This window comes from Corvus cornix, chromosome 7 (assembly GCF_000738735.6).
Source record: "Corvus cornix cornix isolate S_Up_H32 chromosome 7, ASM73873v5, whole genome shotgun sequence".
Classification (NCBI taxonomy): Eukaryota; Metazoa; Chordata; class Aves; order Passeriformes; family Corvidae; genus Corvus; species Corvus cornix.
The window spans coordinates 33,151,812-33,171,827 of NC_046337.1; the positions used below are offsets into that span (position 1 = coordinate 33,151,812).

General features: G+C 38.1%; 1 protein-coding gene across 3 annotated transcripts in view; it reads right to left on the reverse strand.

The window, feature by feature from the left end:
• The window catches only part of ZNF804A (zinc finger protein 804A), a 155,783-nt gene that overhangs the window by 56,654 nt on the left and 79,113 nt on the right, over nt 1-20,016 (reverse strand). Inside the window, exon 1 of one of the 3 annotated variants that reach the window (XM_010413473.4) lies at nt 16,605-18,098. The exons of the other annotated variants lie outside the window; for them this stretch is intronic. Coding sequence (XP_010411775.1) covers nt 16,605-16,718 — 114 coding nt within the window. The 5' untranslated portion in view covers nt 16,719-18,098. Of the gene's footprint in view, nt 1-16,604; nt 18,099-20,016 lie in introns of those variants that run through there. 3 annotated transcript variants of the gene reach the window in all.

A 20,016-nucleotide genomic window follows, 5' to 3' on the forward strand; every position in this document is an offset into this window, starting at 1 on the left:
CTTAGCATCATTTTAAAGACTGCATTTCAGATTCGACTTACTCCAGGTTTATAATATTGAATTACATTTATTAGCAACAGTTGATTATAAGTGATATATTCAGGATGAACAGATTTCCTAATTTAAAATGTGTAAATACAAACTGTAAGAAAATGGTCTGAACCTGCACATATTCAAGGGCACTTGGTATAACAGTAATCAAGCCTCCTGTATTCATGCTGAAGCAATGGCTCCCAACAGATCCCTGCCATTTGATTCAGCTATTTAAGTTAGAGGTTGGAAAAAACCTTTTCCTACAACAGGGTAGGAGATTCGGAGGATTGCCATGCTTGAGACATCAGTTACTTTTTCTGTCAAGATTCTAAAAGAGCCCCAAGCATGCTGCAGCTCTCTTTGAGAATGACAACAGAAAACAAGTGTGAATGAAAGGCTGAGTAGTTGCCAAGACCTACCTGGAAAACAGCATTTACCTTTCCACTAATTAGAGCACAAAAATGAGCTGCCTTCCCAGGGCCTGTACAGGGGTGGGCTCTCAGGCAGCTTTTCTGAAACACAAACCGAACTAATAAAGGAGGTCTCCTGGAAATCTTTCTTCTCTCATTTCATACATGTTTCTAAAGCCCATTGAAGCTGATTTTTCCTTGCCATTTATATCCAGGTAACAGGGGAGAACTAAGGGCTCTTCTCTCAGCTGCCGCCTATTCCAGTTGTTTGGCAGAGCACAGATTCAGTCCCTTTTGAATGGCAGAGAAAACCTTCTCAAGAGAAGAGAACAGACTGAGTTAGGGAAAGAAAAGTGCTGATGAACTACAGATACTAACTTTCTTTAGCATATAATTCACAGATTTGATTGAGACTGATAAAATCAGTAATACATCAAAGTAAAAAAAATCCCTCTAAACTCTCCATCAACAGGATGTGTTGAATTACCAAACTTAAAATGTTTGCATTTTCCTCTCAGCTCTGTATGTATGAAATTCTGTTTAGGAGTTTGCATAGCTTTTATGTTAGGAAGCAAATTTTTTCTGAATTATATAATCTAACCTGTTAGAACAAGATCTTTCAGGGAAAGCTGAGACCTTAAAGTTAGTTAGTGAAGATGTGAAAGCTCAGTTTCAGGGAACTAGAGATGATATCCCCATTTTCAGGTACAATTTCTTGCTCATTTCTTTGTCTAAATATGAAGGAAGTATCTGGAACAAAACATTTAATTTCTGCAAGACTGCCCCACCCGAACACATGAACAGCCTTTTGGTCAATAATACCCTCCTGCAACTTGATGATCACAAAAACTGTAAGCAAGCTAAGACTTATGAGAGTTTAACTTTCTGAAGGCAACCTTAAGACTCAATATGCAGTCCCTTTTATTGTTTAAAATGTGATATTACGTATTTGGGACAAAAGCTGCAGTTTTGGGAGCTTTAACATTATATACAAATATAGCACCAGTCTATAGTCAGACAAAAGGAACAACTGATACTGTTCAGCAGATTTCTGTGTGGAGAGCTCCCACAGGAGCTCATGGAACCTGCTCAACAGTCTATTTTAAAAGATGTGACTGTCTTGAAATGCTGATATTTTTCTGAAATATTTCTGAAAAGACATTTTGTGTTTCCATAGAAGTACTGAATGTCTGTATTACTGCATCAACATTTCTTACACAAAACTGGTTAAAATAACTCTATTCTAAACCAGTGAATTCAGTCAATAAATGGCAGAGTTTTGCAATCCATGCCTACACAGCTCTCCCTGGTCTGGAAATTCAGATCAGTAATCAACTGGCTGAAAACTTAACTCCTCACCATGTTTTTTCCTCTCTGCTCCCCCGATACCACGTCTTTTACACCTGCAAGGAAACCAGATTTGATAATAAACTACAATACAGCTAGAAATTGGTGCAGCAAGCAATTTAGATCTGACCATGCTGATGTCCCACTCCATTGACATGTTTGACCTGAGCAAGAAACAAGACAACAGGCCACTGTCTTTAACTATGGCAGTGATGAAATAAGGAGGACCTGCCTGCTCCAAAATGTGTCAGGGTCAAGTGCATTGGAGGAGACTGATGCACATAATTAGCTTGGGCTATTTGCCTCAGACAGCCACACTTGCTCTTCAGAAACTACTGCTCACCTTAGACACTTACTCAGTACTTGTATTTGTAACCAAAGCTCAAGAGAGGCTGAGCGAGCACCTTGAAAGCTCAATCTAAAGGAATAGTTTACTGTAAGAACATTTATTACTCCAAAGCAAACTGGTTTTTAGATACTTCATGACTATCAAATTACAGCTGATAAAGCCAAACTTGAGAAGATAAAATAACTGGCAAAAGGAAACAGATAATTTGTTGTCCCTTTTCTTTCTCCCTTTCCCAGCACCTTTAAGAAGCACCACCACAAGGAGTAAAGGCAAAGAATAGTGCAGAAGATGCTACATTCAATACATTTGGGTGAGAATCAGCATGGCACTGCAAGTAAACAGGCCTCAACATATAATTGGATTCCTACAAAAGAGCCTTCAGAAGGCACTGAGGAACCCAGAGATAGAGAGCCCTCAGGCACCCACCCACCAACACACTGGCCACTCTTTTCTGAACCATTGACTTGAAAGTGAATTTGAACTTTTTCTCAATAAATTTATAAATTCATATAATCAAACATGCCATACCAACAAAGCCCTGTCTTTTATTGCCTCTGCAGCACTGCCTATTGTTTCCCAAGCAACTTCCACCCCTGCTCAGTTCAGCCATGCCCTTCTACTCCGCGTTTATTTCACAGAAACAAAAAGGTAACCCTGCCGGCTCTAACAGTTTATGTGATTTTATAGGTACAATCTGAACAACTAATATAAATGAAGCTTGAAACTAATTAAAACAACATAAACATGGCACATGTTAGAATGAGAAAATGGTTTGGGTTGGAAGGGACCTTAAAGATCAACTCATTCCAATCCCCGGCACAGACACCTCTTCCACTAGACGAGTTTTTCAAAACCTGGATTTTTTTTTTCCTTCCTTCGAAAGAAGAAGGGCAATTTTTTCAGTTATTTGCTTCTGTATAATTATAATCTTCACATGATTTTTGTATTAGACTGGAGCTTCGTATCAGCTGAGAGATAAAGGGAAAGTTTTATCTCTGACAGCTACTCAGAGAAGCTGCAAATCAGTTTTCTTAAATGGATGTCATAAGGCAAATGCTAAAATTCATTGTGGGCTGACTTTGAGATTTTATAAGAAAAGTCTGCTACTTCAGTCACTTCCGTAATGACAATATTTTACATCTATATTGATGTAACAACGGAATGCCAGTAAGGTCCATCCATTGGGATCAGGACTGAACAAACACACAGAAAAGGACAGTTTGCCTTCAAGAGTGAGATGCCAACAAAGGACAGAATTTCCAGGTGAAAAAAGTTTATGTTTATGTTACAAGTATCTTATTAGCTTCAAATAAGAACATGAGTCTTCTGAACATGTGCTTGAATTAATTATGGTGGCATATCACAGTAGGGAGAGTATCCAGAAAAATTATTTTGGATGAGTGAGCATATTAATAACTTCTATACGTATGTGCTAACTAGTTCTAAATAGAGACAACCCAAAATTAAATAATTAATTCATAGGAGAGCAAAACTCTTCTATGTGTTAGTACATCAAATTTCCTTGTAAGAAATGTACAACTAATAATTACAACTCTACTAGAAAGTCTTACAGGAAAAAATAATGCCTTTAGTGAAAAGAATAATATCTCAATTTTTAAAAATAACCAAACAAAAAACAAGGAACAGAAAGAAGGAAGTAGATATTTCATACTCTATAGGATCCCTAATTGTATTCTCGTCCCAGACCAACCTACTGGCAAGAAGGGAGACATGAAACAATAGCGGTGATACCACATACTTCCCTACCAGACAGCGTGCCTGAATTTCCCAGTGCACGTGTAACTCTAATGACATTGGTAATAGCTGTGCTAATTAATGCAATATCAGCTTCCATTCTTCAAACAAACACTTCACATCTGCAGATGTATCCACAGCGCCATTGCCAGCAACTTCCACGACCAGATGGAAGGAGGGAGCACATGCAGACACTTCCAACAGAGGAAAACTACATTCTCTTCAAGAAATTATCCTCAGAAGAGGATATGATGCACATGTTCTTCAACTCGTATGTTTTACCAAAGAGTACGCACTTCTCATAATGAATCATATTGTGACACGGCAAGAATTGCCAGTCAGAACTAAAAAAAATTGTGAACGCTAACCTCCAGTCACATTTCTCAATGCTCCTTAAATTAGATTTGAGAAAAAGGAGATCAGGTTTATATTTTCTTTCCTCAATTTTTTGTGCATAGGAGAATTTGCGATGGATTACATTCACAGACTGCAGAAATATGCTCAATAAATTATTTCAGTGTTTGCAGCTAAATTTTCTGCAACTTTTTAAATCTAGAAACATAACATGTAAGCAAGAAAGACTGACTGCCCTCCAGTTCTTAACCAAAACAGAATCTGAATGGCACCTTGAAAAGTCAGTATTTGTGCAGGTTCATTGAATGCAGTGCCATCAGCTGCTGTGTGGCGAAGTTACCACATCTCAACTGAGCCTCGGTAGGTTCTCCATCATCAGCCTTATGTTATGCCTGGTGCAGGACAAGGGAAAAAAAAATCCCAGTTTTAAAGAAATGGAGACAAACAATAAAAAGAAATAAAGTAAATACACTTTATGGTATTTGGAGAAATTACTTTTCTTGCCTCATTTTTCACTTTTATGGAGACAACACACAATTTGGAGTCAATGTGCTCTTCAAAACTAATTGGCTGAAAATTTGGGGTTTTTATCTTTTTTTTCCCATCCCCAAATTTACATTTGCATTGCCAGCTTTATGTAGTTACTGCAGCAATGTTGTCATTTACTGTTTTATCCTAGAATCACACTTCAGCCTTTCACAGCCAAGTCTCTAGTATGATAATCAAGAATCCAGTTGCTCCTTATACAAATATAAACCTGAAGTAAGTTCAGCTCAGTTTCTCCAGCTTTACTCCCATGGGAAATTAGACTTTGACACCTGACCATACGTATTCTAGACACTGGTTTTGGCAATATCAGTTCATTTTAATCTCATTTCCCAAGAGAAGAGCAGTGTCGATAACATGATTAGAGCTACCAAGTCATGTCAATATGCGTTGTGCTGCATTGTTGGAAGATCTCAATAAAACCATTTCTAAGCTATGTAGACAGGCAGGCAGCTGCATTTCTAATAAAATATTTTATATTCAAAGACTAAAGTCTTATTGAACAACAAATGCATAATTTACTCCACAGGAAAAGTGGCCTTTTAGGGTACCTTGAAAACATACCGTTCTCTCCACTCCCACCTTCCTTTCTGCTTTTCTTTCACTCACTGCAAAATACCGAGCAATTAAGCAGGTTGCTATATTTGGTGTGCCCAAACTTCACAGGTTGATAGCATAATGATTTTAATAACCACTTTAAATGTAACATAGTGACAAGCTGACACCCGAGGTTTGCATCCTGCAATTTGATTTTTCCAGAATTCTTCTGTTATGCCTCAGGAATAGCAATATGATTAGGAATAATTTCTTGTTAGTGCTTCTTACTTTTAACTTCCCCCCCCGCTTCTTTTTTCCTCCCACTATAAACATTGAAAATGTACTAAATACAGGCTCCCTGGTAGGTACCAAAAGTTGACTCTTCTACAAAGGCTCCTGGTACTACCTTCGTCAAAAGGAATGAACTAACATTACCAAAGGCATTCAAATCAAAGGCAGTTATAACCTTTGTGAAAATATGAACATTAATACATGTTCATACCATCAGTGTTATAATATTTCAGCACTATAATACCAATAAGCATTTCAAAAAGCACTTGCAGAGCATCAGAGTTTGCTTCCATTTACAACAGCCAAGACCCACACCACAGAAAGAATTACCATATCCCTTTGCCCTCACAAGACCATGAAGCAAAATATTCTTGAGTGCTTTACAGTGTGAAAGCGTCAGTGCTCAGCAGCCCAGAGAGTGAAACTGGAATCACTCACACGCAATGTGACCTGTTTCTTGGTCAGGAAAAAGGTAACGTGACAGGAGAGATATGAAATGGTGCTTAGCTGTCTAGGATACTTGGGAGAAATACCGATCTCATGTCAGATGCTGTGTATTGCCACAGCCCTCAGAGACACATTTGATGTATTATTTCTCCTTTTGATATTTTATACAGCACTTTTCCCAAGTTTAAGGCATTTTGATCCATCCTTGTGTTTTGACACTGGTTCTCCAAGTTCTGTATGTGTACTGAAAATAACTTTAATTGGAAATGCAGTATACAGAGAGTTGGTGTTTAGCACTGTCGCGGGTTCGGTTTGTAACCGGGCGGAAACACCAATTTAGTGTAGTGGTTTGGTCCAAAATACTCATTACTGTTTATCTGCTGTGAGATAAGAATTAGGAGAAATGCAAAGCAGGCACCAAACTTGAAAGAATATAAAGAAGTTTATTAACAGACCTAAAAGCGGAAAGAAAAAAAAATTATACCACCTTCAGAACTCTCCTCCTCCCCCCACCTTCCTCCCTTCTCCCACTGACAATGTGAAAAGACAACCCTTAAGATGTTCAGTCTGTTTACCACTTCCATAATAACCTTGTTCAGTCCATTTAGAAAGAGAAGTCTCTTCTTGCTCATGCTATGAAAACAGTATCACAACGAGACAGCCGCCCACTTCCAAATATTGTTCAGTCCATTTAGGAAGAGGAGTCTCTCTGCCTGCCTGTGAGTCCTTTCCCCCCCCGACTTGCAGCTTTTCCCGCAACTGCTTTCGAGGGTCCACTCTTGAAGTTTTTTGGGGTACAGTTTTAAGGTTGAGCCGTTCAGAAACAAAAACAGAGGCCCTTCTCCTTCCCTGGGAGCAAAGGGTCTTCATCATCTTCATCGTTAGGACTATCTCTGGGAGCATCTCTAGGAACTGAGGTTTTCTCCTTTCCCATTTGGAGCAAAAGTCCTCATCTGGTTCATCTCTAGGGACTGAGGTTTTCTCCTTTCCCGTTTGGAGCAAAAGTCCTCATCTGGTCCATCTCTCCCTGTCCAAACTTCTCATGCAATTACAGCTGCGTCAGCATCTGCCTATCTCAGTGCAGGTGCTTTTGCTTACGAGTTGAACGCTCCACCCCCCATATCTTCATGAAATTACAACAGGATACTCTGATATATCATAGCTTCACAACAGAATTTCAGCTTTAAGCATCTCCTCTCTCTCTGCCCTCAGGTTTTCAGCTCTTCACAGCAATAAAAAGGGTTAATCTCACCTCGGCCTTGCAGCTTTGCAGCTGGAATGTTGAATTTTTCTTATCGCAGTGGAGAGGGGGGAGAGCCGAGCCGCTCTGGCTGCCCACGGCAAGGCAGTGGGGGGAGGTTCCACGGCTGGAACAGGTCCATGGCTTCAGGATGGCCGTGGCCCGGCCCGGCCTGGCCCAAGCAGGGCCTGGCCGGGCCCACTGGGCCCTGCTCGGGCCCCGCAGCCACCTGTCCCCGTGCCGGAAACGAGAGAGAGCTTGGAGGGGGAGTTTGCCTATTCTTAAATGTGGATCACAGAGGTGATCACAACTTTAAGTGGCTTAGAGAATTGTCCATATCCAAACTGGCCAGCTGATAGGTTCTATCAGTTCCCGGAGGAAACTGTAAGCACCCCTTAGCAAGGACGTCCCTTCCGGGACTATGCTTGCTAACCTATGACAAGCACATTTCCACCACCTGCAGCAAAGTTCACAAAGTGTTTCACTGCTGCCTTTTAGATGAGAATGGGTATAATAAATTTCCCATTTTAAGAATGCACATGAAAACCAGAGAATCACTAAAAAAACACTACATATCCATCTTTGACATATTCCTGCCTCTGTACAAGGTTTTAAGAGTTCTCTACATTGTCAAGGTGAGACACATGTAAATTTTTTTTCTCAAGTCAAGTCAAAGGGAGTACTTCAGAATCACTGAACACCATTTCATGAAATGTCTGGTTTGCTATGATTATATATAATACATTTATGACTAAGAATACTCATTTACTCATCTATTTTTCAAGGCAGGTAAATCTTCATTGAATTTACAATGTCAGACTTCCTCACATATAAGATCACCATAATATCAAGACTGCATCATAAATAATGTAGCAAATTCAGAAGGAATACAAATGATACATAGAGAAAGCATTTTTCCATCACCCTGATTTCATCATCCTTAAAGAACTTAAAAATGTATCTGAGCAATTCTCAGTAATGTACAAGAAGCACCTTATGAAAAACATTTTAAGGTCTTTAACTACAGAATATTTACCCCTGTTTTTCTGCATCTGATCTTGAAATAATTACACCTCTGCTAACACCACAAGTTTTCTGGAAGATGCAGAAAAGCTATAAGAAGTACTTAGAAAGTACTTTAATGCCATATTCATGTTCTAATGATGATTAACCAAGGCTGCTTTATATGCAGCATATACTCTGAGAAATCAGTAAAACTCATATTCATTCAAAGTACATTGGGAAAACAGCAGTCTACAAAAAGTAGCATTTGCTAGTTGCATATGATGAAACAGACCTCCAGTTTAAACAGTCTGCTTTATCATACATGTTTTACATTTTCAAACACCCTTATTGGCATTTTATTGCTGTATCGGAAATAATCAGGTGTAATACTTATGGTCAGGCATTAATTATTGCCTTTAAATTGTGTGTAATGAACAGCTAATGAAAACACTTAGATGGTTCTCTGCCTTGAGGAAAAACTTACTATTTTTTTAACACATAACAGGATTCAGTTGCCTTAGCAAGCCTGAGATGAGGCAGTATTTTTGATTCTCTTGAGTGTCTGTAACGTGAAGGACCTACAGAACACCCACACATTTCTGGAGCAGTAGCTGCCAGCCAGACAAAATATTTTAGAGCACTGAATACATTAGATTTTCTATTTATAGACAGCTTAGTCCACCCATGTATTTAATTTTCACTTTGGAAGTCTGTTAAAAATATTTCTGGCAACCCACAACAACTCTTCTTGACCTAACAACACAAAAAAAATCTAGAAGACAACACTTGTCTCAAAATAAGAATTGTAGAACCATGTCCTGATACCCCTTGCAACTGGGGTTATTTTCTTTCAACAGCCAGCTGAGCATAGATGATTTTTTCCCGAGACTGGTAAAGCCTCTGACTAGTAAATGCCTGGTCTTACCTGGGGAAAATGCTTAATATGTCATGTTAAAATTTTGCTTGAATACAATATCCACTTCCATTTTGCAATAAATATATTAATGCCCATATACAGCAAAAATTTGCAGGTGATCCTTCCCAAGATCTTCTGTCTTTTGTTTTATATAATATTTATCTTGGCTTATGAATGCAATAATAACCACCTCCAACAGCATATTTCTAACTGCTAAAATCTCAAGTATAAACTCACATCCATGTTTTTAACTCAGAACTGCAAATCTTGGCAGCTAAATTAATTTAAAAATTTTGCAGTAGTATTTACTTGTAAAAGCACATTACTCTATGTTTAAAATACGAGTTATGCAATGCTTGGATTGCTCAAAGATGCTGCTCTGCAAAGACTTGACTGACTGACACAAACTTCCCTCTCAGGCCCACTCCCTGTTCCTCAGGCAGAAGGCAGGTGCTCATCCCAGTTGCATGGAACAATACCCTTTCCATCTATTCCCTCTGTGTTTCAGAGCATTCGGGTCAGGTATCCACACTTCAGATTCCCATTTTTTGGCTCAATGGCAATTTTTAACTGTTTCTTGCTCAACCAGATCCAGGCTAAAGTTATCAGCTCAAATACCATTTTCTGTTTGTGTAAGTAATTCAGCAGAACACTTGACATTGATTTCTCACCTACTGTTTAAGTGCCACAGGGAAAAACTACAGAGCATTGAAATGCTAAATCCAATCTATATCCACTTCAACAATAGCGACTACAAATTAATCTAACTGCTTTCCCAGTTCTTTCAAATGCTGTGAACACCCTCCTCCAAGCCCACAAATAATACTGCAGAGGTACTACCAAAGTACAGGTTTATATAAAAAAGAGCCTGCATGTTTCAGAAAGAACTGGGGCTTGGAGGACACGTGTGAATGGCAGTTCAGTCAAGAGAGCAACGTTTCTGTCTTTGTTAATGGAAATTAATAGGAGACAATTATGTATCCTGTAATCTCAGAAACAGCTGAGATTCTACTGTTTGTCTCATAGAAAGTTCAATATATAAAATCTTTTCATTTCAAACATAAGAGTAGTAGAATCACAGAATCATAGAATGGCCTGGGCTGGAAAGGGCTCAAAGACAATTTTGCTTCCACCCCCCTGCCATGGGCTGGGACATCTTTCACTAGCCCAGGTTGCTCCGAGCCCCATCCAACCTGGCCTTGGACACTTCCGGGGATGGGGCAGCCACAGCTTCTCTGGGCAACCTGTGCCAGGGCCTCAGTGCCCTCACAGGGGAGAAATTCTTCCCAATATCCCATCTAACCCTGCCTTCTTTCAGTTTGAATCCATTCCCTCTTGTCCTACCACTACACGCTCTTGTAAATAGTCCCTCTCTCTCTGTTTCTCGCAGCCCCTTCAGATAATGGGAGGCTGCAATTAGGTCACCCCCATTCCAGACTGAACAAGAGGTATTTAAAGGCACAACTCTCCAACTGAAAACTGAAGACCTTTATTTCTGTCCTCAACCAGGAGCACACTGATGGATCTGCTGATGTTCAAAAGACACCTGACACTGCATTAAAATCTAATCATAAGTCTGCTACAGATGAAGGATGAAGTTGCCTTTCACTCCAATTCTCAAAACCAAAGCAGAGGAGATATATAGTGGAACACTCAAAGCACATGGTGAAAGGCAATTTTTGGCACTGCAAAGAAGATGCAAAGCCTTGTAATCAAAGTAAAATGTTACAGGCATACAGAGTATAAATTAGAGCTCAGAAACAATTAGGATGGCTGAATTTCATCTTGGTGATCAGGCTCCAGCACTATGAATTAATTGCAACCTATTCAGACTCACACAGTTCTATTTAATAGCAAGAGATTGTGGCTATAGCTGAAGTGTAGATCGGCATCCAGCTGCTAAGGATCCCAGGGACTGATCCCTGCACTGCTGGGCACCCATCTTACTGAGATCGCTCATAGGGATACCACCATTTACCTGCTTGCAAGATCAGATCCCTAGGGCATATACTGATGCCATGATGATTTTTTTGCCTTTTCTTTTATACCCCTTTTATACCTTTTATAACTTCTGTATTCTTAGTGCTTTTTGCCTACATTCTTGGACTTGTTTGTCAAGCTGAGAGACCAAACATTTTAGAAGCTTCGTAGCTAGGGATCAGTGTGCCCCAGACCCCAAGGTCCTCTCCAGAACACATTCTGTAAACTAAGATAGAACCATCCAGGAGAGGGTTCCTTGGGGAGGGGGGCTCACTTGAGCCTCTCAGTGGGGAATCTTTGATAGATATGCTAATTAGTAAAACCTATAATGTTATACCAGATCTTTTGGGGGTGTGCATTTTGCAGTGTGCATGGAGGTGCATTCGAACTGGATGTGGTGCACCTAAGGATCCTTAAAATAAATACCAAGGTAAAACCTCTTTTCCCTTCTAACCATGTTTGATTCTTGATTTTAAGACCAGCAAAAGGCATCAGTATGAGCGGTCTTTGTCCAGAAAGAAATCTAATAACAACGCAATTTAAAATACTCTAGGGTGCAGGTATATAAGTATTATTTCAAAAAGTTACAAAAGAAATATTTTTTGCCTTGCTTAGTTGGTTTCATGAAGTTCATCTTCTTGCAGCTATGGACAAACACATTCAGCATATCTGGTTGCCACTGTCTTATCAAAAATGTCTCTGTCTCAGTAAAAGAAATTACCACACAGAGGAAAGAAAATATTACAAGTAATAGATTCACCAGTTAATTTCTTCCATGCATACAACCATGCTTATCTGAGTGTGGCGCAGGGAAATGTCTCTGACTCACGGAAGCTTGAGCTTCAGATGCTTGGGGACAACAGAGCTAAAGAAATTATCTATACAAAAACAGTCAATGAGAAGCAAAGGTTACACACTTTTCACAGGAATTTATTTTCACCTGCGCAGTGATAAATCTCCAAACTGTACCCCAATGCACAACTCCAGAGCATCGCAGCAGAAAGCCTCTTGTTTGCACTACCTTTTCACAGAATAATAAAGGAGGGAGGAAAACACTGTGCATTGCAATGTTTCTTGTTCTGCTCCTCATCTCTAATTTTGAGGATTTAGAATTATGGAGGAATTAAAAGAAGCCACCATCCCCAAAGACTGGGCCCTGCCCCCAAGCCTGGATTACTTAAAATATGCAAGGGAGGAAATTGTGTTTGCTTTGCTGTGGAAAGCTGATTAATTTGTTAAGACTTCAGGCCTTAAAACTCAGCCTCACAAAGAAACTGTATGGATAAAAAGAATAGTACTTAAACAGTTTATTAAATACCTCAATTATAATGCCATGCCAAGCAACTAACCATATTAGGCAATTTTAAATACAGATACTGAATCTAAATGACAATTCCGGATTCTGACTTCTAAGGTGAGAGTTGCATCAAGGGCTTAACTGTACTTTGAAGTAAAATTCCAAGGATTTTATGAATCCTAAATTACACTGTGTTTATGCTTTGCAGAAAAAAACCCTTTTTTTACCAAATCCGACCTTCTAGCCTGTAACACGTTTTCATTAGATGCTTTCTTTTAACAAAACCTCAATATCTTCATAACAAACATAAAGGAGTTTTTCAATGTCCAACTGCTGTCCAGCATTATATTTCACTGAACGACACCCATACTTATTGCTTGGTTTTAGTGTTACTTGCAGACCCCAGAAAGTATGCAACTGAAACTAGCTAAACCAGAGTATTATTCAGAGTCAACATTAATAAATGGATTTAAGTTCTGAAGTTTGAGAATAACATTTTCTGCTTTCAGAAAAACTGTGTTTGAGGTTGAACAAGCTACCTTTTCATTTTAGAAAAAAAAAAAATCCCAAAGTTTCTAGCACTGGTAAGGAGTTAAGGCTGATGTTCCCTTTCTCTTACTGACTGCAGTGATCCACTCCACCTACTCTTCATACACTGTTTGTGCCAGCACAAATCAAACCTGTTTGGCTCCTAGGCACTAGGACAACATGGATAAAGGCAAGTAGCATCAGCCAAATAAATCTAAATGCCAGGTAACAGTAGAGAGAAAATATATCATTATTCATATGTCACTTTTCTTAAAGGTTTTAACAGGCTCACATATAATGTGTATTTTTATACATAGTCATATTTGAGCTATTTTACATGAGACACTTGCAGACAAGGTAGGCCTAGACCAACAAGTATGCTTTCAGTGTTTCAGCACTCTGGAGGAGGAAAAGACTATCCACAGAACAAATGCAGCCTTGTACTTCATCAAGTCTTTGAAACTGCAGTTTTCTCACAAGACAAAAGATCCTTCAGTAAAGCAGCACTGCTCTGGTGGTTTGCTTTGTGCATATGCATTTGAGCTGGGCACTGCAGAGTCTCTACTGTAAAAGCTACAGACCACAGCTGGGACCAGAAGAAAATTAACAGTGCTCAGGCAGACCCTGTTTCATCCATTTATAGGGTAGAAAACTCTTAGCAAAACTCCCAGAAACTCTCTGGGAAGCCCTTTCTTTCCTCCAGATGTGTGAGAGTAGAGGGGGAAAAAACCAGACTGGCCAAAACCAAAGCAATCCACGCAGCAATAGAATGAGAGATACTAAGATGGCAAATACCCGTGTAGTTTCCAAATGCTCGGGCACAGTGAAATAAAAAAAGACAGGCAAATACAAATAGGCAATCAAAAAGGAAATGCAGAAGTGCAACAACTGGGAGCAGGAGAACGACAAAAGGGAGGATGCCAATGTCCAAAAGGAAGAGGAGACAGCATGCTAATCCCTGCTCAGCAAAAGGATCCTTGGGATAAGGATTCTTGGGATAAGGACCACTGGCCATTCATTGTATACCCAGTCACCACAATGCAAAACCCTGTATTCAGAACTGGGGTTCTCGTGTTTTTGGAAAGTTCTCTCCCTTCTCTCACACAGAAGTTGAAAGAACAAAGGTCTTCAATCCTCTACAAACAGAAAATGAAGCTATTTTTTCCACTCTCTTCGTTCTGTTCCAATTAGCCTCCCAAACGAACCTGGCTTCCCTGCCTTTCCTCTTAACAGTATTAATATAGAAAAGCCTAGGAAACTTCCCTGAGCTGAGTTAGTGCCTGGGGAATTAGTATATTTAATATGAACAGTGCAGTGAGTTTAGCAAGTCTCTAGATAATTGCCTTCAGCAATGCTTCTAACTCCTCTCTGCCGTGTCTCCACCATTAAGAGCATAATTCTGTATTTTGATTTCTAAAACAGTATGATCCTTTATTCCCACAGTTTCCAGACACACACACACATAATCACTACACTCTACTGAAACAGATCCCCAAATTATAATGCCAGGTTTGTCTTTTTTTAAAAAAAAATCCAGACAGCTATTAAAAATATACTAAAATAAAAGAGAGAGAAAAAAATTACACTTCAAACTTTGAGCACTGCATTTTTAATCTATCAGAGTACTTTATTCACTTTACAAACACCTGCAATATCTTCTGCTCTATGTTGCACTTACACATACTAAACCTGATCATTTAGCATGATTATAATTTACTGCTGATTATAACCATCACTAAATCAACTTAGAACATTACATTGTTTTGACAAAAGCTGATGCCTGTCTTTGCATGAACATCCCCACACCTCTGATATATTTATTTTTGGAAACAATTTTCAGAAAAACTATACCCAATTTTGGTCCCACTGTCTTGTAAAATTGTCTCCATATTGGGCTGCCAAATTTTCCATATGTGAAATCCAGAAAAATATGTATTACATTTAGGATTGCACCTGAGTTTGACCAGATTAACCACTACCAGATGACCTCATACTACAGTTACATAAAACTTGGAATTTTTAAACTTTATTTATTTAGAGATGCAGATTTTTTTTGCATGACCAAGGTTTTAGTAGCACTCTAAAAGCTGCACACATATTTTAGCTATTTTAAAAGTCAATAATCTACATTGGCATTGACAAGTTTATTAACATAAACTGCAAAGTTAAATGCAAATTTTTCTTGGTTGTAATTGCAAATTCTATGTGTTTTATAAATTTTCTGAAAATCCTCTACTTATCTTCCAAATAAATTAAGGGAGAGAAGGACAAACACATCAGGACAGACCAACGATACCTCTCATTTAATATCTTGTCACCAATACTAGAAGATCTTTTCCAGGTCATTAAAACCATTTCATTAAAGATGCTAGAAAAATAACCATTTTCTAAGAAAATTTCTTATTCCTCCTATCTACATTTTTTGGTTTTAAATTTATTTAAAGAATGGGGGGAGGAGGGCGTTTACTCCCTTCCATTTTCATATTTCATCTCCTGTAATTGCAGATCTAAAGGCAGAGACACTTATTTTTCTTTAATCATGCCCTTGGCCTCAGTGGTATTCTGGTATTCTGTCATACTGAATTACCCATGACTTCAAGCTCTTCTCTCAGTTTTGGTTGTCATGTCCTTCAGTTTCAATGACTGTTCATTCACTGCTGCATCTGAACAATTTTACAAAAGCCCTAATTGCTGTAACTCAGGGGGAGAGTAGGAGCCCTCATTATTTATGCACAAGGGAACAGACTCCTCTGTACCTCCTGCCTTTAATAAAAAATGACACAAAAGCCTTTTCACATCCAAAATTACTTTCAGACTTTTCTCACCTTGCACACTTTTTAAAAATGGATTCAAAACCTGTTAGCAAAAGCCTTTTAGAGAAATCAGGACTAAAACTGTAATTAATACATCTACATAAATGAGCAATAGTATCAAGCTACACATTAAAGTTGGCACTGGAGTTTTCGCAGTAATTCCTGCAGTACCTAATGTTAAAATTTGCAGAAATTTAAAATCTAATGTACTTCTGTTCATCTCAACTAGAAAATTACCATGTTTTCAATAGAAGTATATCACCTTTTTGTATTTCTTTTGCTCATTTGTTCTGAAAGAAATTCATGAAGTTATAAAAAATGTTTTAAGCATCATGAATCTCCACAGGGATATCCAGATCTTTTCCACGCATGGCATTTTTATGAATGTATATGCCCACAGAATATTGTCTGAGGATAAAATACTGACTTCAGGATAAATTATTTCCCCTGGATGAATTCTACCATGTAATGTTTATTTACTTAGACTTAACAATTTGCATGTCAATAGATTATAAATGCAAAAAGAAAAAATAATCTAAAAGAAACATGAAGTCAGTTATTCAAAATTAATTATTCAAGCAACTACAGTGTATTTAGATAAGCCCTATTTACAGCTCATTAAGAGCTGACCCAACTTCAAAAATTCCTATGTTCTCCACTTCTGCATGAAGCATTAATAAAACCCAATTGACATCACGATGAGAAATGAGCTGTCTAAAGTGGTCTTTAGGTGATTTGTCTAATGGAGAGCCTCACCTCACTCCTATGAAAGTTCTCCAGGAATACAGTTGGACTTCCCATAAAACTTGTGGGCAAGACGAATGTATGGAAATTTCTTGCAGCTTTGCTCAGCAACTCTTCATCAATCATGGCTGATAGAAATCTGGAAGGTTTCCTTCTATTCTCAGCTCTATCTTCAAGATCTGAATTCTCATAAGAACAGAAATTAATGTTTCCAGGAAGCTCTAACAACCAACCAATATAAAAGAAAATACTCTGATCCACTTTTAATGAATCAACTCTTGGGAAGCAAAGCCAATGATTTATATAAGAAGAGATTGATAAAATTGTAGTAGAACTCAGTAAAAACGGTTGTTAAATTTTGTCTTCATACATGCTAACTACAAATTGTTCTCTTTTAGCCTTTGTGTAGTTTTTTTCTGACAGTAGAGGTTGCAATAAGAGAATTACTTCATCACAGTTCCCATTTCTAGGAAGTACCACGTAGCACTTCACCGTGCTGGGTGCTCTACCCATTAACTGGCAGCCTCAAACAAATCAACAAAAGGACCCAGCTGGTCAACCAAAGAGAAACATAAAATGAGAAAAGAATCAAAAGATGTTTCTGTTGTCACGTACCATCCTTATACCCCTTCAGTCTTCACCTATGCTTCTCACCCTTCTGTCTACCTGCAATCTTTCTATCAGACAGCATCCAAACACACTGCTCACAGTTCGCCATCGGATCCAGATGGCTTTTACCTGTAATTGATTGTGCTCATTACTTTTAGAAGAATAGTGGGATACATCATGCTCCAGGGAGATAGAGCTGTGTGCGAAGTACAGGCTCTGGCTCAACAGAAAATAGACCCATGTCTGTTTTTTGCTGTACATTGTTCTTCACTGTAAGCAGCAAAAAACCAATTCCTATGCTGTTAACCATACAGCTCTGAATTTACCCATTTTGCTTCTGCACTGCTAAATAAGCACATAGGTTTCATCAATACTTTGTACCCAGTCAGTGCCCTACAGAACTTCATTACATCAGCCAAATTTGTAATACCATAAAAATGACACCAAGCTAATCTGACATGGTCTGTTTTCTATAAACCCATGCTGATTAGTAATAACTGTATTTCCCTTGTTTAATTCTTTATTAATTGAGTCCTTTAGAAACCATTCCATTATTTTCCCGGAGACCAATGTCAGGCTGACAGACTTATAATTATCTGGGTCTTCCCATTTAGCCTTTTATTGGCACAACATTGGATTTCTTCTCATCATCTGGAACTTCCCCAACACTCTACAAAAAAAAAAAATCAACAGCAATGACTCAGAGAATTATTCAAACAGATTTTTTATAACTCTCAGAAATTCTCAGTTCAAACTTGTTGACTGCAAAATGCCCAGCATTATTATCCATTATTAAGAATCCTTAGTTACAATTTTAATGAGACCTTGTCATGCTCTTCTGCTGCCTTTTCCAAATACAGAACATCAATACTTACCCAGAATTATCTTTTTAAACTCTTCTATTTTTCATTCCTATGGCATCATTCAAACACTTTCCATTTTCATAACTAATTAAGTAATCATACTTTAAAGTTACAATTAATTAGTTTTATTTATATATATTTATATATTATTTTTCTATATAAAAGTCTAGCACAAATGAAAAGAGAGTAGTTTACAACATTGATCCTACCTCACCACTGATTTATTTAGGGTGTATTTATATACATATACAATATATTTGACGTAGATAATGCATATACATGTGTATTATAGATACATGTATGTGTGTATGTGTATGTTTACACACACACATTCCTCAGTAGATGTCTACAATTTCTAGATTCTGATTCATACTTATTAAAATCAACTAACCCTTGGCTTTTTGTTTTTAGTTTATTGTTTTTATTCCTTGCTTTCAGTGAGTTCTCTTTTTGAACAGCAGTGTCCCAGTTATTCTCAAAGCCGGCCCCTTCAGTGCCCTGAGCACACAGACATATCTATGCACATCACATACACACATAGATCTTCTAAACTCATTCTAGCAGCTTAGAATTCAGCTAACTCAAGTTCTTTTGTACTTTGGTTAATTACTCCCTTTGGTACTTAAACCACCACTAATTTTGTCTTCATCTGTGAAAATGAGGCCTAACACAGAATTCTCTCAAAATCTGATTTCATAGAAGGAGATAAATCATTTACATTTATGTACATCATATATATATATATATCTTTTTTTAAAAGAAATAAAAACAATACTGTTAGAAGGCAGTGTGATTCCAGTAACACTGTAATTGAAGTCTCCCATAACAGTGATTTTTCTTCCTACACATTACAGGAGGAACTGGCCTGTAGCTCTCTACTGGTGGCCTTCTGCACATGGTGAGTTAGATCTGCATTTTACACATTACCGATTAGATAGTGGAGCTGTGAATCATTCCAGAGAGTTACTTCATAAAGATACCACATATTTAAGCCACCACTTCTCTTCTTCCCTCCCAGTGCTATTTAAATATGTTTTCAGCCTTTCAATCATTTGAATTTTCCCATTAGGCTAGATTATTAGCAACCTGATCAAATGTATTATAAATTAGGGATTTCATTACTTTTATTTATTGCAGGCACTTAACATTTGCACAAAGACAAAGCATTCCTTCTTTTCATCTTCTTTGATGTATTGATTAATGTTGTTTTCCAGGACCTTGATTTTGTGCTAAATTAATGCTTTTTCTCCCTTTGAATGTGTTCTTTTCACTGCTCCCTTGGCTAAATTTTCCTTTCTAAAAGACCAACTCCTCTTATGCAGTAAACTTCCACCAGAGACTGGCCCAACATCACATCTCAAATCCCATATTTTACAATACTGTTCTGTGCAACAGTTCATGTCAAGAATATTTCTTCACCCACAGGACAAAAAGTCAGTTGGGTGCTACTTTCCTTTGCCCTTTTTCCAGTTCTGCAGTGAATTTTCTGAAGTGAATGATTGTCACTATGGTAGGATAAGGACAGAACAACCTTAGTACATTGAGAGCCTGGGGAAGACAGAAGTTCAGGAAAGGCTCAGTTACCCATTTTGAATATGACAAACCAGGCAAGATAGATTAGGAGGACAAATATCATAAACACACGGCTAAAAACAGATCACTGCTCAATACTGTTTATCACATTAGCGATTCCTGCTATGATTTTGTACTTCTCACCAATTGTACCATTTCATGTTGCCTGCATTACTTCTGATACTGCCAGACAGATTCCATCTCATGGCATTTTTAAAACATGAAAGTCCTTTACACCTTTCTTGTTTTCCTTGTTACAAGACTTACTTTGATCTTTTTTGTAATTTTCCACAGCTTCATTAAGAACTGTGAAAGAGCCACACAGGACTTCAGTATTTTTTTAAAAATCATGCTAAATCATGGTACAGTAGAAGTTACGA